Source organism: Sinocyclocheilus anshuiensis, unplaced genomic scaffold, assembly GCF_001515605.1.
Source record: "Sinocyclocheilus anshuiensis isolate Anshui unplaced genomic scaffold, SAMN03320099.WGS_v1.1 scaffold189, whole genome shotgun sequence".
Taxonomy (NCBI): Eukaryota; Metazoa; Chordata; class Actinopteri; order Cypriniformes; family Cyprinidae; genus Sinocyclocheilus; species Sinocyclocheilus anshuiensis.
In genome coordinates this window covers 64,861-82,456 of record NW_015540861.1, presented here as the reverse complement: position 1 = coordinate 82,456, position 17,596 = coordinate 64,861, and the positions used below count along the sequence as shown (strand labels likewise).

The 17,596-nt window shown below is 37.3% G+C and overlaps 1 protein-coding gene across 1 annotated transcript in view; it reads left to right on the top strand.

Moving 5' to 3' along the window:
* LOC107688016 (T-box transcription factor TBX5-A-like) overlaps nt 1-15,260 on the top strand; it is a 27,531-nt gene extending 12,271 nt beyond the window's left edge. Inside the window, exons 3-9 of the mRNA XM_016485561.1 lie at nt 1,660-1,754; nt 3,295-3,414; nt 4,462-4,609; nt 7,908-8,060; nt 12,208-12,299; nt 13,600-13,829; nt 14,111-15,260. Coding sequence (XP_016341047.1) covers nt 1,660-1,754; nt 3,295-3,414; nt 4,462-4,609; nt 7,908-8,060; nt 12,208-12,299; nt 13,600-13,829; nt 14,111-14,697 — 1,425 coding nt within the window. The 3' untranslated portion in view covers nt 14,698-15,260. The remainder of the gene's footprint in view (nt 1-1,659; nt 1,755-3,294; nt 3,415-4,461; nt 4,610-7,907; nt 8,061-12,207; nt 12,300-13,599; nt 13,830-14,110) is intronic.
* Nucleotides 15,261-17,596: the final 2,336 nt, after the last annotated feature.

Genomic DNA, 17,596 nt, shown 5'->3' with positions numbered 1-17,596 from the left:
TATTCGCGTGTGTGTGTGTGTGTGTGTGTGTGTGTGTGTGTGTGTGTGGCTATTTAACCAAAAATTTTAAGATCAAATTTGTACGCAGAAGTGAGCCAAATATTCCTCTTAAAACCTCCTTTTGGGGACGTCCTTATATATATATATATATATATATATAGTAAGCTAATTGTGTTAGCTATATAAAAACAATAGAAGTATGTGGAATGTCCAGATTTGGACAGCTAAGTAAACGTGTAAGAGATGCACTAGTGGCAGATCTGAGCCAATAGCTGATCTAAGAAAATTAATAAGTGGTGGATAAAGCTGAGGTGGAAAGCCAGGAAGTTGAGAGAGTCTTTCCTCCTGCCCCAGCATGTGATTGTTGAGCATGTGTCTTGGTTGACTGTTGTGAGAGCCTATGCCTCGAGTTTGTGTTACTAAGTACTTCTTTTGTTAACCAATCTAACCTGTTTATAATTTGACTCTGTTGAACTATATACTGTTCAAATTCCTTTGTTGTTGCCCCTATTTAATTGTGGAAGCCGTAAAGAGATGGACGCCATTTTCTTTTGCTAATCGTGTTTTCACCTGTTTTTAGTTAGTTAGGGAGTGAGGTAAGAGTTATGTTGTTTATATTTGTTTTTATTATTATTATTATTATTATTATTATTTATTCAGGTAAGTTAGTTTGATCCTCCCAACATTTAGACTTCTTTTGTTTGTTGTTTTGGCCTGGTCCCCTCTTGAAGTTTCTTGCTTCCTTTTTACCCCCCCTTAAACCAGAGTCAATAAAAAAAACAATTGTATTTAAAATTCATGTGGTGATTGCTGGCTGGGACAGGAGTGATGACCTCCAAAAAAATGACCTTTTTTTTTTTTTCACCTTTTCTCCAACCCCTAGACAAAAAATGTAACAAATGTAACAACGGTGCAGTAATTTCATCACGTACTTTTGTTCAGAGGGCAATCAAAGCAAAACATAAAACTTACAGAGGCTACACGAGTGCTATCGAAGAGCATTCAAATGTGGATTGACAGAATGAGATAAATACGAATATAATATACATAAATGCGAATATCTAACTAAATATTGCAACTACAAGTAATTTCGTACACGAACTTGTCTGAAATCTGGCTCCGTGTAGATGTAACTAGTTCACGTATTTCTGTAAAAAGAAAAAAAAATCTTTCTTTGCTGTCATTCCATGATGATTCTATAAAAATTCGTTAGATTAAAGCAATCCAATTGTGTGTTTGAGTTATAGTTTAGGCTACTCAAGAATTCAAATGAAGTGCAACTAACATGCTTATGTAGCTTAGTCCTACTAACATAAAGTTCTACTAACTTAATCTTGCATTTTATTCATAAAAACGAATTCTGCGTTTACAGTGATTTACTCTAGGCCAGCATTTTTTCTATACTTAAAGATGAACAACTTTTTTTCTCTCTCTCTCCTCCACATGAATTTTAAAGCCATTTTGAGTAGTGGCACCGTCGTTATTAATGTTTGAAAAGCTGCAGTGCATCTGCATTCGTTACGTTCCCAGACAGCAACATAGTGTTGGCCCAGATCCGGCCCACATCTGGCCCATGTGAAATCCATGCGGGCCGGATCTGGGCCGAAACTGTCTGCTGTCTGGGTTCATTCTCCATGTCTGCATCTGTCTTTTTAAAAGGGAATGGAAGGGATAAAAGTTTACTTACACGAGCGAGAGTTGTGGACAAAGTTTCATGAAGTGGGAACTGAAATGATCATCACCAAAGCAGGGAGGTAAGACACAAATATTTACAAATGTTTCGAAAATGCATTGCATATGTAGTTTTCGGATAACCTAGGCTATATAAAAATAAAAAATGCACACAAAGTACAATTACGAATTTATCATTACAATCGTTATACTACTAATTCGCCTATTATTATTAATAATTATAATACTAATTGAACAATATTCATTGTAAATGAGTCTATTATTTTATATATTCTTCCTACTGCAATGGACATATAGATTTTAATATACTTTTTCCATTTTGATTTTTAACGGCACAATGTGGTTTGCTTGGGGCTATATAGATTAGCATAAAAGTCAGGTTTCTACACAGCTATAATAGTGATTTCTAAGTGGTTCGTTTAGATGTATTTCAACATTTTAACTTTGTATTATATAAATATCATTTATACTACTTTGTATTATTATTATTTTATTAAGAATGTATTTTGAAAGTTTGAGATTACAACATTTTGCAATGTTAGCAGTAAGCTAATTCCAGTAAATCAGTAAGCATTAGTTTGACCCTATAATTTAAGAGTTTTTATGCGAATTATTACTGAAGCTGGAAGTATTCATCATTTGGATTCTCGATGCAGATTTTTCCAATATTGTTACAGATATGCACCAAACGTAGATCTCACTTTAAAACTTTAAGAACATTTGTTTACAATATTATCATCGCATACTAACAGCATTGTCTCTGAAATGTACAATTAACGGGATTTGCTAGTCTGTTTTAAGGTTACTAATTGTTTATAAGATAGCAGCAGTCTGGTGGTTTATATCTGCGGCATTGTTATTGTTCTCTTTTAGCGGAGAAGTGTTAGAATATATTGAACACTGAAGTTAGTATTTCAGCAAGCGTGTAGTCCTCTTTCATTAACAATCAGATGCGGGTTAAAAAAATGAAATCAGTGGGCATGAACTCCTCACTGCGACTTTGCTGTTGCTTGACAGTAGGTTCAGTGTGAGAGGATAAAAAGATCGAGAAATACCGAGATCATCGCTGGAAATTATTTTGATGTTTAACGTTATAAATGCCTCAATGAGTCCGTATGCCTGATAGCAAATTGTCTTGCAGTTCTTGTCATTTATTATTCAGTCACATCGCGGCGGCTTTCAAAAACTGATTTTCTCTCTGAACACAGCTGGACAAGGTGGCTTTTGTACTAATATCGTTTCCTCGTTAGTGAAAAAACTTATTCTCTACCTTATAGTCTGGAGTAAAAACTCTTGACAAAATCGCCACAAACCTGAACAGGCAACTCGACCGTTCAACATAACTGATTTTGTGTCGTGTCAAAAAATCGTCTCCATGAGCACGCTTCAGAATAAATATTATACGCTGGTTTAAAATGATCGATTTAGGCTATATGTATTTTAAATGAATATAATATGTTTTCTCCTGTAACAAATCTACACTGAAGTTGAAAAATAAAAGTCTAGTAGTAGTAGTAGCCTATGTCATCATAATTAAATAAAAGCTTAAACACATCTTGTAGGCAATCCGTGCTGTAATATTTTTTCCATTTTTATCCACAGGCGGATGTTCCCAAGCTTCAAAGTGAAGGTCACCGTGTTGAACCCAAAAACCAAATACATTCTGCTGATGGATGTTGTGCCAGCGGACGACCACCGCTATAAATTCGCCGATAACAAATGGTTCGTGAGTCAATTGTTTTATTAAGAGTCAAAGTTACTGATGCAGGTTATTTATTTGCTAATTTTATTTCTGACATTCCTTTTTTTTCACTAAGTAGATGGATTCTAGAAGATTTTCAAAGTCGTTTAAAGCAAAAGTTTGAAGTTTTCAATTGTCCATCTTAGCCAACTTCTAGTACTAAAGAGAACCTTCTCAAATGTCCCTGACAAGACCTGTCAGAATATCAAGCTGGTGCAACACATATTAGTCAAATAATTAAATTAGGCTCATTCATTCTCATTATTAATCCTTAAAGATTATAGGTGCAGTGCTGAGGGACACAGACTAAGTAAAGAAGGCAGTGTGGCCATTAAAATATTCCTTAATGGTAACACAAATTAGTTTTTACATTTCAGTTTAACCAATTTAAACTTTAAAATGTATACATTAAGGATGAGAAAAAAATTACTTTCGCATTGCTGTACTGACAATTCCATCTGCTGCACAGAACTGCTACTTGTTTTATATTCCTTTTTTAGGGTCAGTGGTTTTCAATTGTTAAGGTTATTGAGGGAGGATGTCCACAAGCCAATATCCCTGATAATTACCCATTCAGTGCAAGCTCATGGAACTAATGGCCCTCCTGATCAACCATCATCTTAGCCATTAACCAAATAAACCGGACTTTGAAAGACATTATGTACAATACACAAGGCAGTGATGCATGATAATGGGAGGTAGTAGGCTGGATCGCATTTCAATTGCAATAAAGGAAACATGTTGAGGGAACAAAACATCTTTTAGTTTTAATGAAATTATCCTTGTAATAATTAATGCATGGACAAATAAACAGAATCTCAAATCTGTCACAGTGACTTCCCTAATACAGCAGAGAGTAATATCAATGAGCACATGACAGATAACTAAGATAAAAGTAATATAAAATATTTAATGTATTATAGACTACGGTGTTGAGGGAAGTCAATGTGTATTTACAATGAAGCAAATGTATGTATAAATAAAGACAAAATTGTGTTTAAAATGCTGTTTTTTGCACTACAAATCAGGTCTGTGACAGGGAAAGCAGAACCTGCGATGCCGGGAAGGCTGTACGTCCATCCAGATTCTCCAGCCACTGGAGCGCACTGGATGCGGCAACTGGTGTCTTTCCAGAAGCTTAAATTAACAAACAACCACCTTGATCCCTTTGGACATGTGAGTGAATAACTGATTCATGGATTTGCTTTGAAACTTTTTGCTTGAATAAACAAATATATTACTGACAATATTATCACATTTTGGATTGTAGCTATTTGAAATCAGCACAAAAAAAAAACAGAAATGACAGCAGAGAAAGAGGATTTGAGTTTTTAAAGAGACACACATGTCGATCTGATCAGGTAGTGTTGTGGATTAATTGTATCCAAGGATCTAGATCAGGAAATCCACCCCTGAAGAGGTGTTACTGACAAAAACCAGAACAGTGTAATAACCAAAACACATCTTAAATCCGGTAATGATAATTGTGACAACAGAAACACAGGCAGACAGCCTCAGATGTGGAAACACTAAATTCAGATTATAAATTTACTCTCTGTAAACTAGTGTGGGTTTAAAGAAATTGCATTCTTCAGGAACCAGAGATTTTAATATGTGTAGCATCCACTTTCAGCATAATGCACAGTAAACTAATATAGAGGAATTTTTTGCTGCATGTTGGTGAAAGAAAGACCAGCCCGAGTTTTAATAAAGCATGAGGTTCAACATTTCTCAGATTTCTGGACAAGCCAGATCACCTTAAGAGTGAGATTAGAAAAAGAAGCATTGTGTCTGTATCTGAACAGATGGTGCTTAGATGTCTCATATGCATATCTGTGACTGCAAGCAGTTTGCTGTTTAGTTCGGATCACAAGGTTGACGTCGATCAGGCTTGTTTTCCTGCCAAACCTCAGCTGGTAGAATGAAATCGGAGCCCAGCTGGAATGTGAGCCGAGTTGTAAATTTCTGTCCAGAATGCATTTTTGATTGGTTTCAGTGGTTCTTGGCATGCCCCCTTTTGTGCTGAAAGAGTGCCCTGGGATTTATAAATGAAGTACGGCTTCTCAACCAAAATAACAATCTATCGGTTTGTTGTTCCAGGTGGTTGAAATAATTTGGTAATGATAATTGTGACAACAGAAGCACCAGCAGTTGGCCTCAGATGTGGAAACACTAAATTCAGATTATAAATTTACTCTCTGTAAACTAGTGTGGGTTTAAAGAAATTGCATTCTTCAGGAACCAGAGATTTTAATATGTGTAGCATCCACTTTCAGCATAATGCACAGTAAACTAATATAGAGGAATTTTTTGCTGCATGTTGGTGAAAGAAAGACCAGCCCGAGTTTTAATAAAGCATGAGGTTCAACATTTCTCAGATTTCTGGACAAGCCAGATCACCTTAAGAGTGAGATTAGAAAAAGAAGCATTGTGTCTGTATCTGAACAGATGGTGCTTAGATGTCTCATATGCATATCTGTGACTGCAAGCAGTTTGCTGTTTAGTTCGGATCACAAGGTTGACGTCGATCAGGCTTGTTTTCCTGCCAAACCTCAGCTGGTAGAATGAAATCGGAGCCCAGCTGGAATGTGAGCCGAGTTGTAAATTTCTGTCCAGAATGCATTTTTGATTGGTTTCAGTGGTTCTTGGCATGCCCCCTTTTGTGCTGAAAGAGTGCCCTGGGATTTATAAATGAAGTACGGCTTCTCAACCAAAATAACAATCTATCGGTTTGTTGTTCCAGGTGGTTGAAATAATTTCAGACCTATTTATAATTACTAGTCTCAGAAACAGGGCTGAACATGCAATAAGCAGGAACATGTTAGGCAATACATGAAACAACCCAATAGTTCAGAACTCTGTCTTAATTAGACTCCAATGATGAGATAAAAATGTCTGAAAGAAACTTAGAATAATTCCCATGTGGATAACTTCTAAAGCATGCACACAGTAAAAGCAATAGTTAACTTGCGAGGATGAGAACACAGTTTGAATTTTCCAAGTTAAAGATGTTTTTAGATGGAAGCAAACTACAGCTTTGGCTTTGATCATTTACCATTCATCAAGCGTTCATAGGCCTACACATTCTTTGCCTCTTGCAGCCGTCCAGAAATATCAAAATGGCGGAGTTTGGATAACTGTGCTTCAAACTGTTTATATTTAATGACAGAGTGTGATGAGTGATGGACAGAGGTATACAAAGGCTGTTAATTTGCAGTGTTTCAGAGTCCCTGTGATGTTGGCAACATGAAAGAGTGGGGCAACATTCATGGCCCTCAGTGATCGCTCACTATCATTAAAAACTATCATACAGCGTAGGGGCAAATGGAGAAATGGGACAACAGGGCACCCCCAGAACAGACAAATGCTGCACTCTCAGTGGGTGGTCCCACAAAAAAACTTTTCTCATGTCCATACAGTTCTCCAAATATTCTTATGTCTCACTCAACTTTTCGCCAAAACTGTGTTTGCAATTCTTGTTCAATCCAAGTAGGCTTACAGTGTGCATGGCTGCATGCCTGATGATTCAGAAAACTGTGAATTATTTCATTTCGACATCACAGATATTAAAGCAATGCATTTTGTATTTTACCTTCAGCAATAAATCATCTTGTCGATCTTGAGCAAAAGCAATATTCTCCACTGAGAGCAATGGTAAAAGTTCACAGCGAGCCCTGCTTTCCAAGTCTCAGTGTTATGTTGAGCCAAGAGCTGCTTGGAGGGAGTGGACCGATGCCACTGATCAAAGGAGAAACACTGCAGTTGTTTGGAGAATGCATGCGAGGGGAAAAGCATGGAAATGGAAAATAGGAATGCATGTGTGTGTGTAAACTTGGCATGCTCATCCAGAATGCAAAGTTTAGACAAAATCCACTTAGAGTAGCCAACATTACACACACACACACACACATTTGACTTGGAGGATAGAAACAACCCACAAAGCCGACAAGAACTTGGACAAAAGTCATTTTAATAATATTCTTCTTAAAATCCATACTCAAGACAAGTGACCACTGCAAAACAGCTACTACAGATGGACATTTTTCAGCACTCCTGTAAAACTTCTGTTTGGTAGACAGATGTAGCGTTTGAGTCTCGTTTGAACAGTAAATAGCATTTGGCAGGAGGTTTTAGAGATGGACAAAACCGTTTTGCATGTATTAAAACATGCAACATTAGAAAAAAGGGTCATTGCTTAGCAAAGTGTCTCTAGAAATCCGAGACTACAATTAGGCTTGTCCACGGAAAGCAGGTCTCAAGTTTAAGTGCGGACAGACGGACCGCAATAGCGCTAATTATTGATCTCAAAGCGGTACGAAGGAGGTCATATTTATATAAAATGAATTACTATTAATATAGTAGGCTATATTAGCCTACTGCCTGTAATCGAAAAGATCAGCTGAATAATTCGCACATGGATGCGAGATGTTTGCTTTACAAGGTCGGTCATGTTTGCGCTCTATTTTCTTTTCAGATTATCCTGAATTCCATGCATAAATATCAACCGAGGATCCACATCGTAAAGGCAGATGAAAATAACGGATTTGGATCCAAAAACACCGCTTTCTGCACTCATGTGTTCCCAGAAACGGCTTTCATTGCAGTCACATCTTACCAAAACCATAAGGTAAGACGATGAGACGGGATAAAATGAGTGGCGAGAATTTTAGGTTATCGTGTTTTGATCATTTTTAACATTATAAATATGAAGTAAAAAAAAAATTGATTCGAGTTTGTTAATCTACGAAATTATAGAATTAGCATAGGCTTATCTGTTTTAGGAAAGTATCAAAAATTCGATTTATAATTCCTGGGCCGGTTGCATAAACGGTTTAGACTAGTCTTAAAAAGTTAGTCAACTTGGACAAAAGTCATTTTAATAATATTCTTCTTAAAATCCATACTCAAGACAAGTGACCACTGCAAAACAGCTACTACAGATGGACATTTTTCAGCACTCCTGTAAAACTTCTGTTTGGTAGACAGATGTAGCGTTTGAGTCTCGTTTGAACAGTAAATAGCATTTGGCAGGAGGTTTTAGAGATGGACAAAACCGTTTTGCATGTATTAAAACATGCAACATTAGAAAAAAGGGTCATTGCTTAGCAAAGTGTCTCTAGAAATCCGAGACTACAATTAGGCTTGTCCACGGAAAGCAGGTCTCAAGTTTAAGTGCGGACAGACGGACCGCAATAGCGCTAATTATTGATCTCAAAGCGGTACGAAGGAGGTCATATTTATATAAAATGAATTACTATTAATATAGTAGGCTATATTAGCCTACTGCCTGTAATCGAAAAGATCAGCTGAATAATTCGCACATGGATGCGAGATGTTTGCTTTACAAGGTCGGTCATGTTTGCGCTCTATTTTCTTTTCAGATTATCCTGAATTCCATGCATAAATATCAACCGAGGATCCACATCGTAAAGGCAGATGAAAATAACGGATTTGGATCCAAAAACACCGCTTTCTGCACTCATGTGTTCCCAGAAACGGCTTTCATTGCAGTCACATCTTACCAAAACCATAAGGTAAGACGATGAGACGGGATAAAATGAGTGGCGAGAATTTTAGGTTATCGTGTTTTGATCATTTTTAACATTATAAATATGAAGTAAAAAAAAAATTGATTCGAGTTTGTTAATCTACGAAATTATAGAATTAGCATAGGCTTATCTGTTTTAGGAAAGTATCAAAAATTCGATTTATAATTCCTGGGCCGGTTGCATAAACGGTTTAGACTAGTCTTAAAAAGTTAGTCAACTAATTGTTTTTCTTCAAGACTGGTCATAGCTTTTTAAATTCAATTATGAAAAGGTAGATTGGTCTTATTTGTATTGGAAAAATAAGACTGATTACCCTTTGGCAACTGCTAGTTGGTCAAACTATTTTTTAAGACAGTCTTAAGATGGTGGCTAAGTTTATGCAACTGGCCCCTGGTTGATAGAATGATTCCAATTCAATTACTCGTAAGACCATGACAACAGCTTGATTCCATAGCCTTTTAGGGACTCTGGCAGATTTGCAGAAGAAGAAAAAAATATTTGTGTAGCTAGCAAAAATATTGTTGCTAATTGTAACTGTTGATTCCTCTGATACGAATTTATAATATTCATTAATGTAACGAGCATTTATAAATCTATTTATTTACTTTACCTGTTGATTTTTCCTCTCTGAATTCAAGAAAAGGTATCAGTTCATCAGCCGGTTAAGTGATTTTCTTGAAAGCATAGCTCGTCTTGCATATTGAAAGTCTGGCAGTATTACTGTTAATAATGCAACGCGTTTATTGCTAGACACACAGCTCAGCGAGAATTACTATCACATATTTTACTTAGACAAAAAAAAAAGAAGAATAAAAGATGTCCGAAATGTTTAAATGGCTAAGCACTATGAAAACGAAATGTTACACTAATCATGATTTATTATTTAGTCAGCTGTTATATTTCTCAGAATATTCAAATTTCGAAAATTGCTTAATAGTCTAGTTCCAACCATGATATTTCTACCTCGTCATTCTAAGCTAGTTGATTGAACATGATATAAGTGGGGGGGAAATCGTTTATAATAATAACTAAATACAGGGATAAATGACTGTACACCCAAACAATATGCACAATGTGTCCTTAATAAATGATTACATTATTTGTCATAGGCATGTCTGTGTTTTTGTCACACTTGTTGCACTTTTGGATGGACAGTTGTTAATGTAACTTTGTGCAGTTAAAAACTCGTTTTTCGCTGTAGTCAAATAGTCCAAATAGTTGATAGTGCGTATCATATTTGCAAATAAGTATATGATAAAGATGGACACTTCGTTTCGGGTGAGTCTAACACTCATCTGGATAACGGTTTGTGTAATAATTGATTCGACTGGTGTGAGAAAGAATCGAACTGCGCACATTTAGCAGACTTTATTTTAGACCACTTTTGTTTACCAGTATTTATTCATTGAATGCAATTAGAGTAAAACACCGGGACGGCCAAAGGTCTGTTTGTTTGACGTCTCTAGAAGGCTTTTCGACGCTTTTTTAAGAGACCGCCGAGATGAAGTCCATATACTTTGTTTTTTCGCCCTTGCTTTTAATACAAAAAGAAAAATGTTGGTTTTTAATTAACGGACAGGATGAAGTCTATTAATTATTTACACTTCTTGGTTTTTAAATTTTTTCACCACTTATTTCTCTTACTTATAACCAAGCAGGTTACCTTTATTTCTTCACGAGCAACATTTCACTAGTTACATATGAGCATATGACACATATTCTTCCTTATATATATATATACACACACACACACACACACACACACACACAATTTCTCATAAAACCTGCTGCTGTGACGCACGGCTCTTTTTTCCAAGTTTCAATAAACCCGCACTTCAGTTAATTAAATTGATCAGAGAAAAAACTGAGAAATAAAGTGAATAAAAATAATAAGATAAGAGATATAAACTGAATAAATATAAAGACGAAAACAACAGGTAACTGTAGTGACCAAACAACTTGAAAGAATTCGCATCTACCAAAGCGCCGCCAATTCAGGTCAACCTTCGAAAAAGACATTATTACAGAAAATATTTTGAAAAAATTCAGTTTGCACTTTTAAAAGGAGCATCAAAGTTGTCATATACAAAACCACTCAGTTTTGTGAAGTCTGCCAAGCACATAGTGCGTTTATGAGAGGTGAAAGGTGCGTCCCAACATGTCTTTTTTTTTTTTACAAGGTCTCAAGTGAGAGCCAAAGTAATGTCAAAGATCAGGTCCTGTTAGGAAACACACCACAACAGCCAAAAATAAAACCTTTGCAGAGACAGTGAGTCTCATTAAAGGACTATCCCTAAACTCACCTCAAACCCGCAAAGAGTCTATCAGTACACATCTTGTCAAATCGCTTTTGTAAATTTGGCAGTGGCACTTGGGATTAACTTTATATACAAATGTTTGAAAACCAAAGAAGTTATCATTAAGACAAAAAGAATGTCTGTCCTTTTTAATTCAAAAACGCCATTTACAAAGGACAAAATATTTTACGTTGACCTCTAACAATTTATATTAGATCTCACAGACGATGACAGGATTTACATTATCTGTGCTTCTTGTGTGGAATTATTAGAAACATTTTCAGTTTTATGTAAAGACAAAAATCTACACCAATCTTTAACCAAACTGACAGATGTCAGTTTCTACATTAGGGCAGCATCAAAAAACCACAGCCTGGGTACATCAAAATGTCATCTTTTCATCATCTGCTGACAAAGCAGAGAAAACCACTAGGATAATTTGTCAATTTCCACATAGAGCAGCTCATTATGCTCCTTTATAGACATTGTGCAATAAAATATTCTATTAGATATGGTTTCAAAGACAAGACTGAAGTGATTGTTCCAGTGGGTTCCCTCATTCCCACAGAAACTTACAAAGCAATCAGTTGGTCAGTGCAGAACAGTGGTCAGTGCAAATTCATGAATGCATTACTGCAAACGGTAAAAAGGTGGTAATAGCCAATCATCTATACATCATCTTTTGAATTTTCTTTTACTCTGTCAAGATGCATCATTTAGAAATAAAACAATGTCATGTGGGCTCTAAGATGTCAAAGCATGCTTTCATGTCATTAATAACAAGATATCTGGAGTTCAAATCAGGTTGAGAATCTCATTGTTTGTTTTAAGTGAATGTAGAGACTTCAGCCGTATTTAAACAGTGAATACAGGTGCTGAAGACCAAACACTGAAGCAAGGTAACACTAGTGTGTTGGCTGTTTTACAGATCACCCAGCTGAAGATTGAGAACAATCCCTTTGCAAAGGGCTTTCGTGGAAGTGACGATATGGAGCTGCATCGCATGTCAAGAATGCAGAGGTGAGTCTGTTAAGAGTGACATTTACATGAGCGAGAGCTTGCATAGAGTTAATTATAGTGATAAACAAACCTATCAGCCATCCTAACAGCTCAGGTTAGGAGCTCCCTCTTTATATAGGTGTCCTACACACAGCCACTCTAAATATGCTCACATCAGGCCTGACAGGAGACTTGACCAGTGTCGTCTGATGGGCAGTTAGATTAAAACTAAACTAAATAGGGCAGTGTTGATCAATGCACAAACGCTCACCCAGCACAGATATAAACCAGAGACGGCTGCTTTCCTAAAGGCAGTGCTCTTGACTGAGGGGACACTTGTTATTTGAGTGTTCCTCTTGAAAACCGTCCACTCCCGGAGCTGCTGACTCTCATCTGACTGGCCCTATAACCATGGCAATATCTCTCTTTCAGTTCTGTGTAGATCCAGAACAGTTGTCTGCAGTTGTGATATAGTTGGTCCAGTGGAGGCAAAGACCACATGGCTCGTGTTCTTATTTTCTCCAGATGACTGCAGTATAGAGTGTGGAAAAACACATTTTCAAAGCAGAAAATCTGGTCGTAGGGCCCACAGCAGCCAACACAGGCGTTGTCCACTCCAAAATGACAGACTTCATTGATACACTAGGAAAAAATGGCAATGCTTTTTCCATGCCGTAGTTAACTTTGTCTGTTGTTACTTTCAAACAAGCAGAGAAAGAATTGACTAATGTCTCCCATGAGAGCCTTCTATTGAGTTTCCAGATAATGACCTGAAGACTTTAAGACCCAACTAATGCCTGTACGATTCTCCTACTGAATCGTTTACATGGCACTGCTATTAGCATGACTTTATGCATTCAGCAGAAGCTTTAATCCAAGGTGGTGTACAAGCAAGGAACCACTATTCGTTAAAAAGAAAAGAGTAATGCATCATAAAACTACAGAAAGAATAAAGAAACTCCACCATGGTGCTCTGTAGAAGTCAAAGGTCCTGATATCCTATCTGTCCTCCACTGTCAAACACTGAGACAAAGCAGGTCTGGTCTTAGTTAAACTCGGACCAACTGGAAACCAGGTCAGTGGTTCAAAAGAAATAGCGTAGGAATTAAAGCAAAGTGCCTCTTACAACTTTCATTGATTAATTGGCATGGAAAAGCTCCCGTCGCAGACAGATGGCGAACAGATTATTCTGGCGCAGTGGTGTGCGTCAATGGTGGATGTGGTTAGTTACCAATGGAATGGTTGCAAGATCCCTGACTGAAAGACAGCATGTAAATGTATGCCGTGAAATGGCTCATGAGGTCTGTTCTGTTCCCTAAAGCACCAAGGAGTATCCAGTGGTTCCTCGCAGTACTGTGCGTCAGCGGGTTGGCACCAGCCAGAGTCCATTTGGCAGTGATGTGCAAGGTCTGTCTACTCCTAGCGCCATGAGCTCTCAGTACTCGTGTGAGAACGGGGTCACGAGCACATCCCAGGATCTGCTGCCTCAGTCAAGCTCTTACCCGCTGCCCCATGAACACAGCCAAGACTATCACTGCATTAAGAGGAAAGGTGGGTCCATCATGTCATTTGAAATTTTACCTTTTAGTGTTAATTATCAGTTGGGATATTTCTAGATCAGTGGTTCTCAACCATACTCCTGGAGCCTGTATGTTTCCTTAATCAAACACACCTGATTCAGGTCATCAGCTCATTAGTAGAGACTCCAAAACCTGAAATGGGTGTGTCAAACAAAGGAGACATGCAAAATGTGCAGTGTTGGGCTCCAGGCATGTGGATGAGAACCACTGCTCAACCACTGAGTTCATTTCCATCCCATTTTATCTGTGCAGTTGAGGACGACTGTCACACAGGAGAGCACTCATACAAGAAGACCTATGTGGAAAGCTCATCCAGTGAGGACGATCACTACTATCGACCCGTAAGCTACTCTCAGTCTCTGGGTCTTAATGGCGCCCCCTACAGGGCCGAGTCTGGCCAGCGGCAGGCTTGCATGTATGCCAGCGCATCGCAATCCACCGAGCCCATGCCCAGCCTGGAAGACATCAGCTGCAACACCTGGGCGGGCGTCTCACCTTACGGCGGCTGCTCGGTGACAACCATGCAGCAGATGGAGCGACTGCCCTACCAGCACTTCTCAGCTCACTTCACCTCAGGAACCCTCGTGTCCAGATTGAGTGGCGTCGCAGGCCACGCCTCACCACAGCTGGGCGACACCCATGCGATGTACCAGGGTTCCATGTCCCATCAGTCGCTGGGCCGCCAGTGCAGTCCGAGTGCGGGAATTCAGTCGCCAACTGCCGGCCTGCAGGGCAACGAGTACTTGTACACTCATAGTATACCCCGCACCCTGTCCCCGCACCAGTACCACGCCATACACAGTGTAAGCATTATGCCTGACTGGAATGAGGGCAGCTAACTGGATTCTCTCGAGCAGCATAAGAGGCCCCAACATGGAGGAGAGGTGCTTTTTTGCATATTTATATTTTTTATATCTAAGCTGCCTTTGAGAGCTTGTGGCATAGGCAACTTGTGTCATAAACAGTTTGAGGCTAGTTCAACTGGCTGAGGCAGCAATGAATGTCTCAGTGTTTGAGCAGGACAGTAACATGAGACATGCATTTGCATGATACTGACTGTATATCAGGGACAAAGAACTTTTCCCTTTCAATGCAAAGACAAATGCACAAGGTTGCCAACAGATTTATTGACAAACCTTTCATTAAAAAAAGAAAAGGATGACAAAATAATGAAAGAAACCAATCCAGTTTTATAGTACTTTTTTCAATTCATTATTTGAGTTGTTTTTGACTTTGTACTTTGAAGGTATGAGGCAATATGTGATAGAACAAATGTTTGGGATTTTATGCTTGATGGTTTCTTTAAACCTGTATGGGAATCTGGTCAGTGAGCACCATTTGTCTCTCAAATCACAGCAGATTATGTGCTGATTTTTAGCTAGTCAAGACTAACGCATTTTGGTGGTGCAGATTTTTTTCAGGGATGTATTACAAGTTTTTTCCACTTAAATCAGTGTTCACAAATTATGTATGCATCTTTATGTCTCTGAATTACCAGTAGGTCCATGATACAAAAAGTCAGTAAAAATAATTGGATAAATGAGCACTTTTTACAAAAATGTTAGCTGGAAATTGTGTGGCACAGCACACAATACAAATTAACAGTACAACAGATTGATAGTTTAATAGTACTTATAAGCGAGTTATCATGGCCATACTGGCCCCAGTATCTCTGTTTGTACACAGTAACATCTTTCTCAAAGCACCAATCACAGAGTTAATAACTCAAAAATGCTATTGAGTTATTCTAGAACATCTGAGATACAATATCACATCAAACTTTGGTAAGGAGATCTTTATTGTTGGACACTTGTAATAAGCAGATTTTTCCTGTTGATAGTATTTATTTTTCTTGTATTTTAAAACTTTGTTACTTTACCTTTAAAGGCCATTTGCTAAGTTGACTTTTTTCATTACTTTGACTTTGGTAGTCAAACTTTCTTTTTAGATAAGAGAGAGAGAGAGGGAAAATGCAGAAAAACAATCAGTCTGGTTTATAATTTTGAATGCCTACAAATAACTGTCAAAAACATATAAACATGAATTACTTGGCTGTACATACAACAAAATGTACATAGAAAACAGAATAAATGTAAAATATTCTTCCTTGAATTCTGAGTGTATTGAATGCAACTCTACTGACTGTGGTATAAATACATGCCATGATACAATGACATACCATAAGCCTATTAACGCTTAACTCCATGAATCTTTTTATTTCAAAAAAATAAGAAAAACTTAAAAAAGAAATAATGTAACCAGTCTGGTTTATAATTTTGAACGCTTATGAATAACTGTCAGAAACATACAAATATGAATTACCTGGCTGTACATACAACAAAATGTACATAGAAAACAGAATAAATGTAAAATATTCTTCCTTGAATTCTGAGTGTATTGAATGCAACTCTACTGACTGTGGTATAAATACATGCCATGATACAATGACATACCATAAGCCTATTAACGCTTAACTCCATGAATAACCTCAATGGATTTGAGGAATGAATTTTCAGACCTGGTGGCGCTGAAGATTGCTGGAGTGATAGTAGACCATTTAAATAACTGGCAATTACAAAAAAAACCTAATCCTAACCTTAACTATCACATCAAAACAAACATTATAGTGTTATCCTAGAAGTTAAAGCACATCCATTCAACTACAACAATCTTTTTCACTGTTGAAGCATTTATTTGGTTGAGGAATGTCTTGTATTTTTTTTATCAGATATTAATGATGGTCTTGACAAATTAGCAGTTGTATAGAAAATCCTTTGGATTAAAGGGGGTTTAACCAACAATTACATCCCCTGCACTGAGGCCTATCTCTAAATCTTCAGCATGTCACCCTTAAGAAAACAGTCCATTCTGAGCCAAAATGGAGTTAACCATTGACCTCTAGAGGCAGTCAGTGGATCACTGAACTGGTAAATGTAAAAAAAAAAAAAAAAAAAACTGGAAAAGCTGATGAAAAAACTCTTCATCTGAAAAATGACACACACATGCATTCAGGGCAAAAAGACAAATGTGTGCTTGTTTTGATTTTATAAAACAGTAGGATTAGGCTAAAAATGATAGAGTGTAATAATGGGGGGAAAACATTATTTGGGAAGGAAAGAACTGCCTCAAAGTAAAAAATATATGATTAAAAAAAAAACATAACAATCCTACACAAGCTTTTTTTTTTTTTTAGCTAGAAGAAAAACATTGATTCCACTCAAATCAAGCGCTAGATTTCCAGTAACACTTTACAGTAAGGTTTTATATGTTAACATTAGTTAACCACATTAATTAACATGAACTAATAATGAACAATACGTCTACAGCATTTATTATTATAGTCAATGTTAATTTCAAGATTTACAAATAAAATTGCATTAAATACAATATAAATCAATATTGTATTTTTTAACATTAATGTACAGTGAACTAACATGAACAAATGATGAACAATTAAAGTTTTACTAACATTACCAAAGATCATTAAAAAAAAATGTATTGCTCATTGTTAGTTCATGTTAGCTAATGCATTAACTAATGTATTCCCAGTTCCCTTTCATGGGAACTTCGAACTGCGTCCTCTAGGGGTCGCTATGGGGAACGCCTCGTTGTGACTCGTGTCTGAAGCATACATTGAAAAAACACCAACTCGTTGGCCGGCGACAGCCATGACGTCACTACCGGTGCGACTATAGTATAAATAGGCGCCGGGAGCATACATCATTCTCTTCTTCGTCT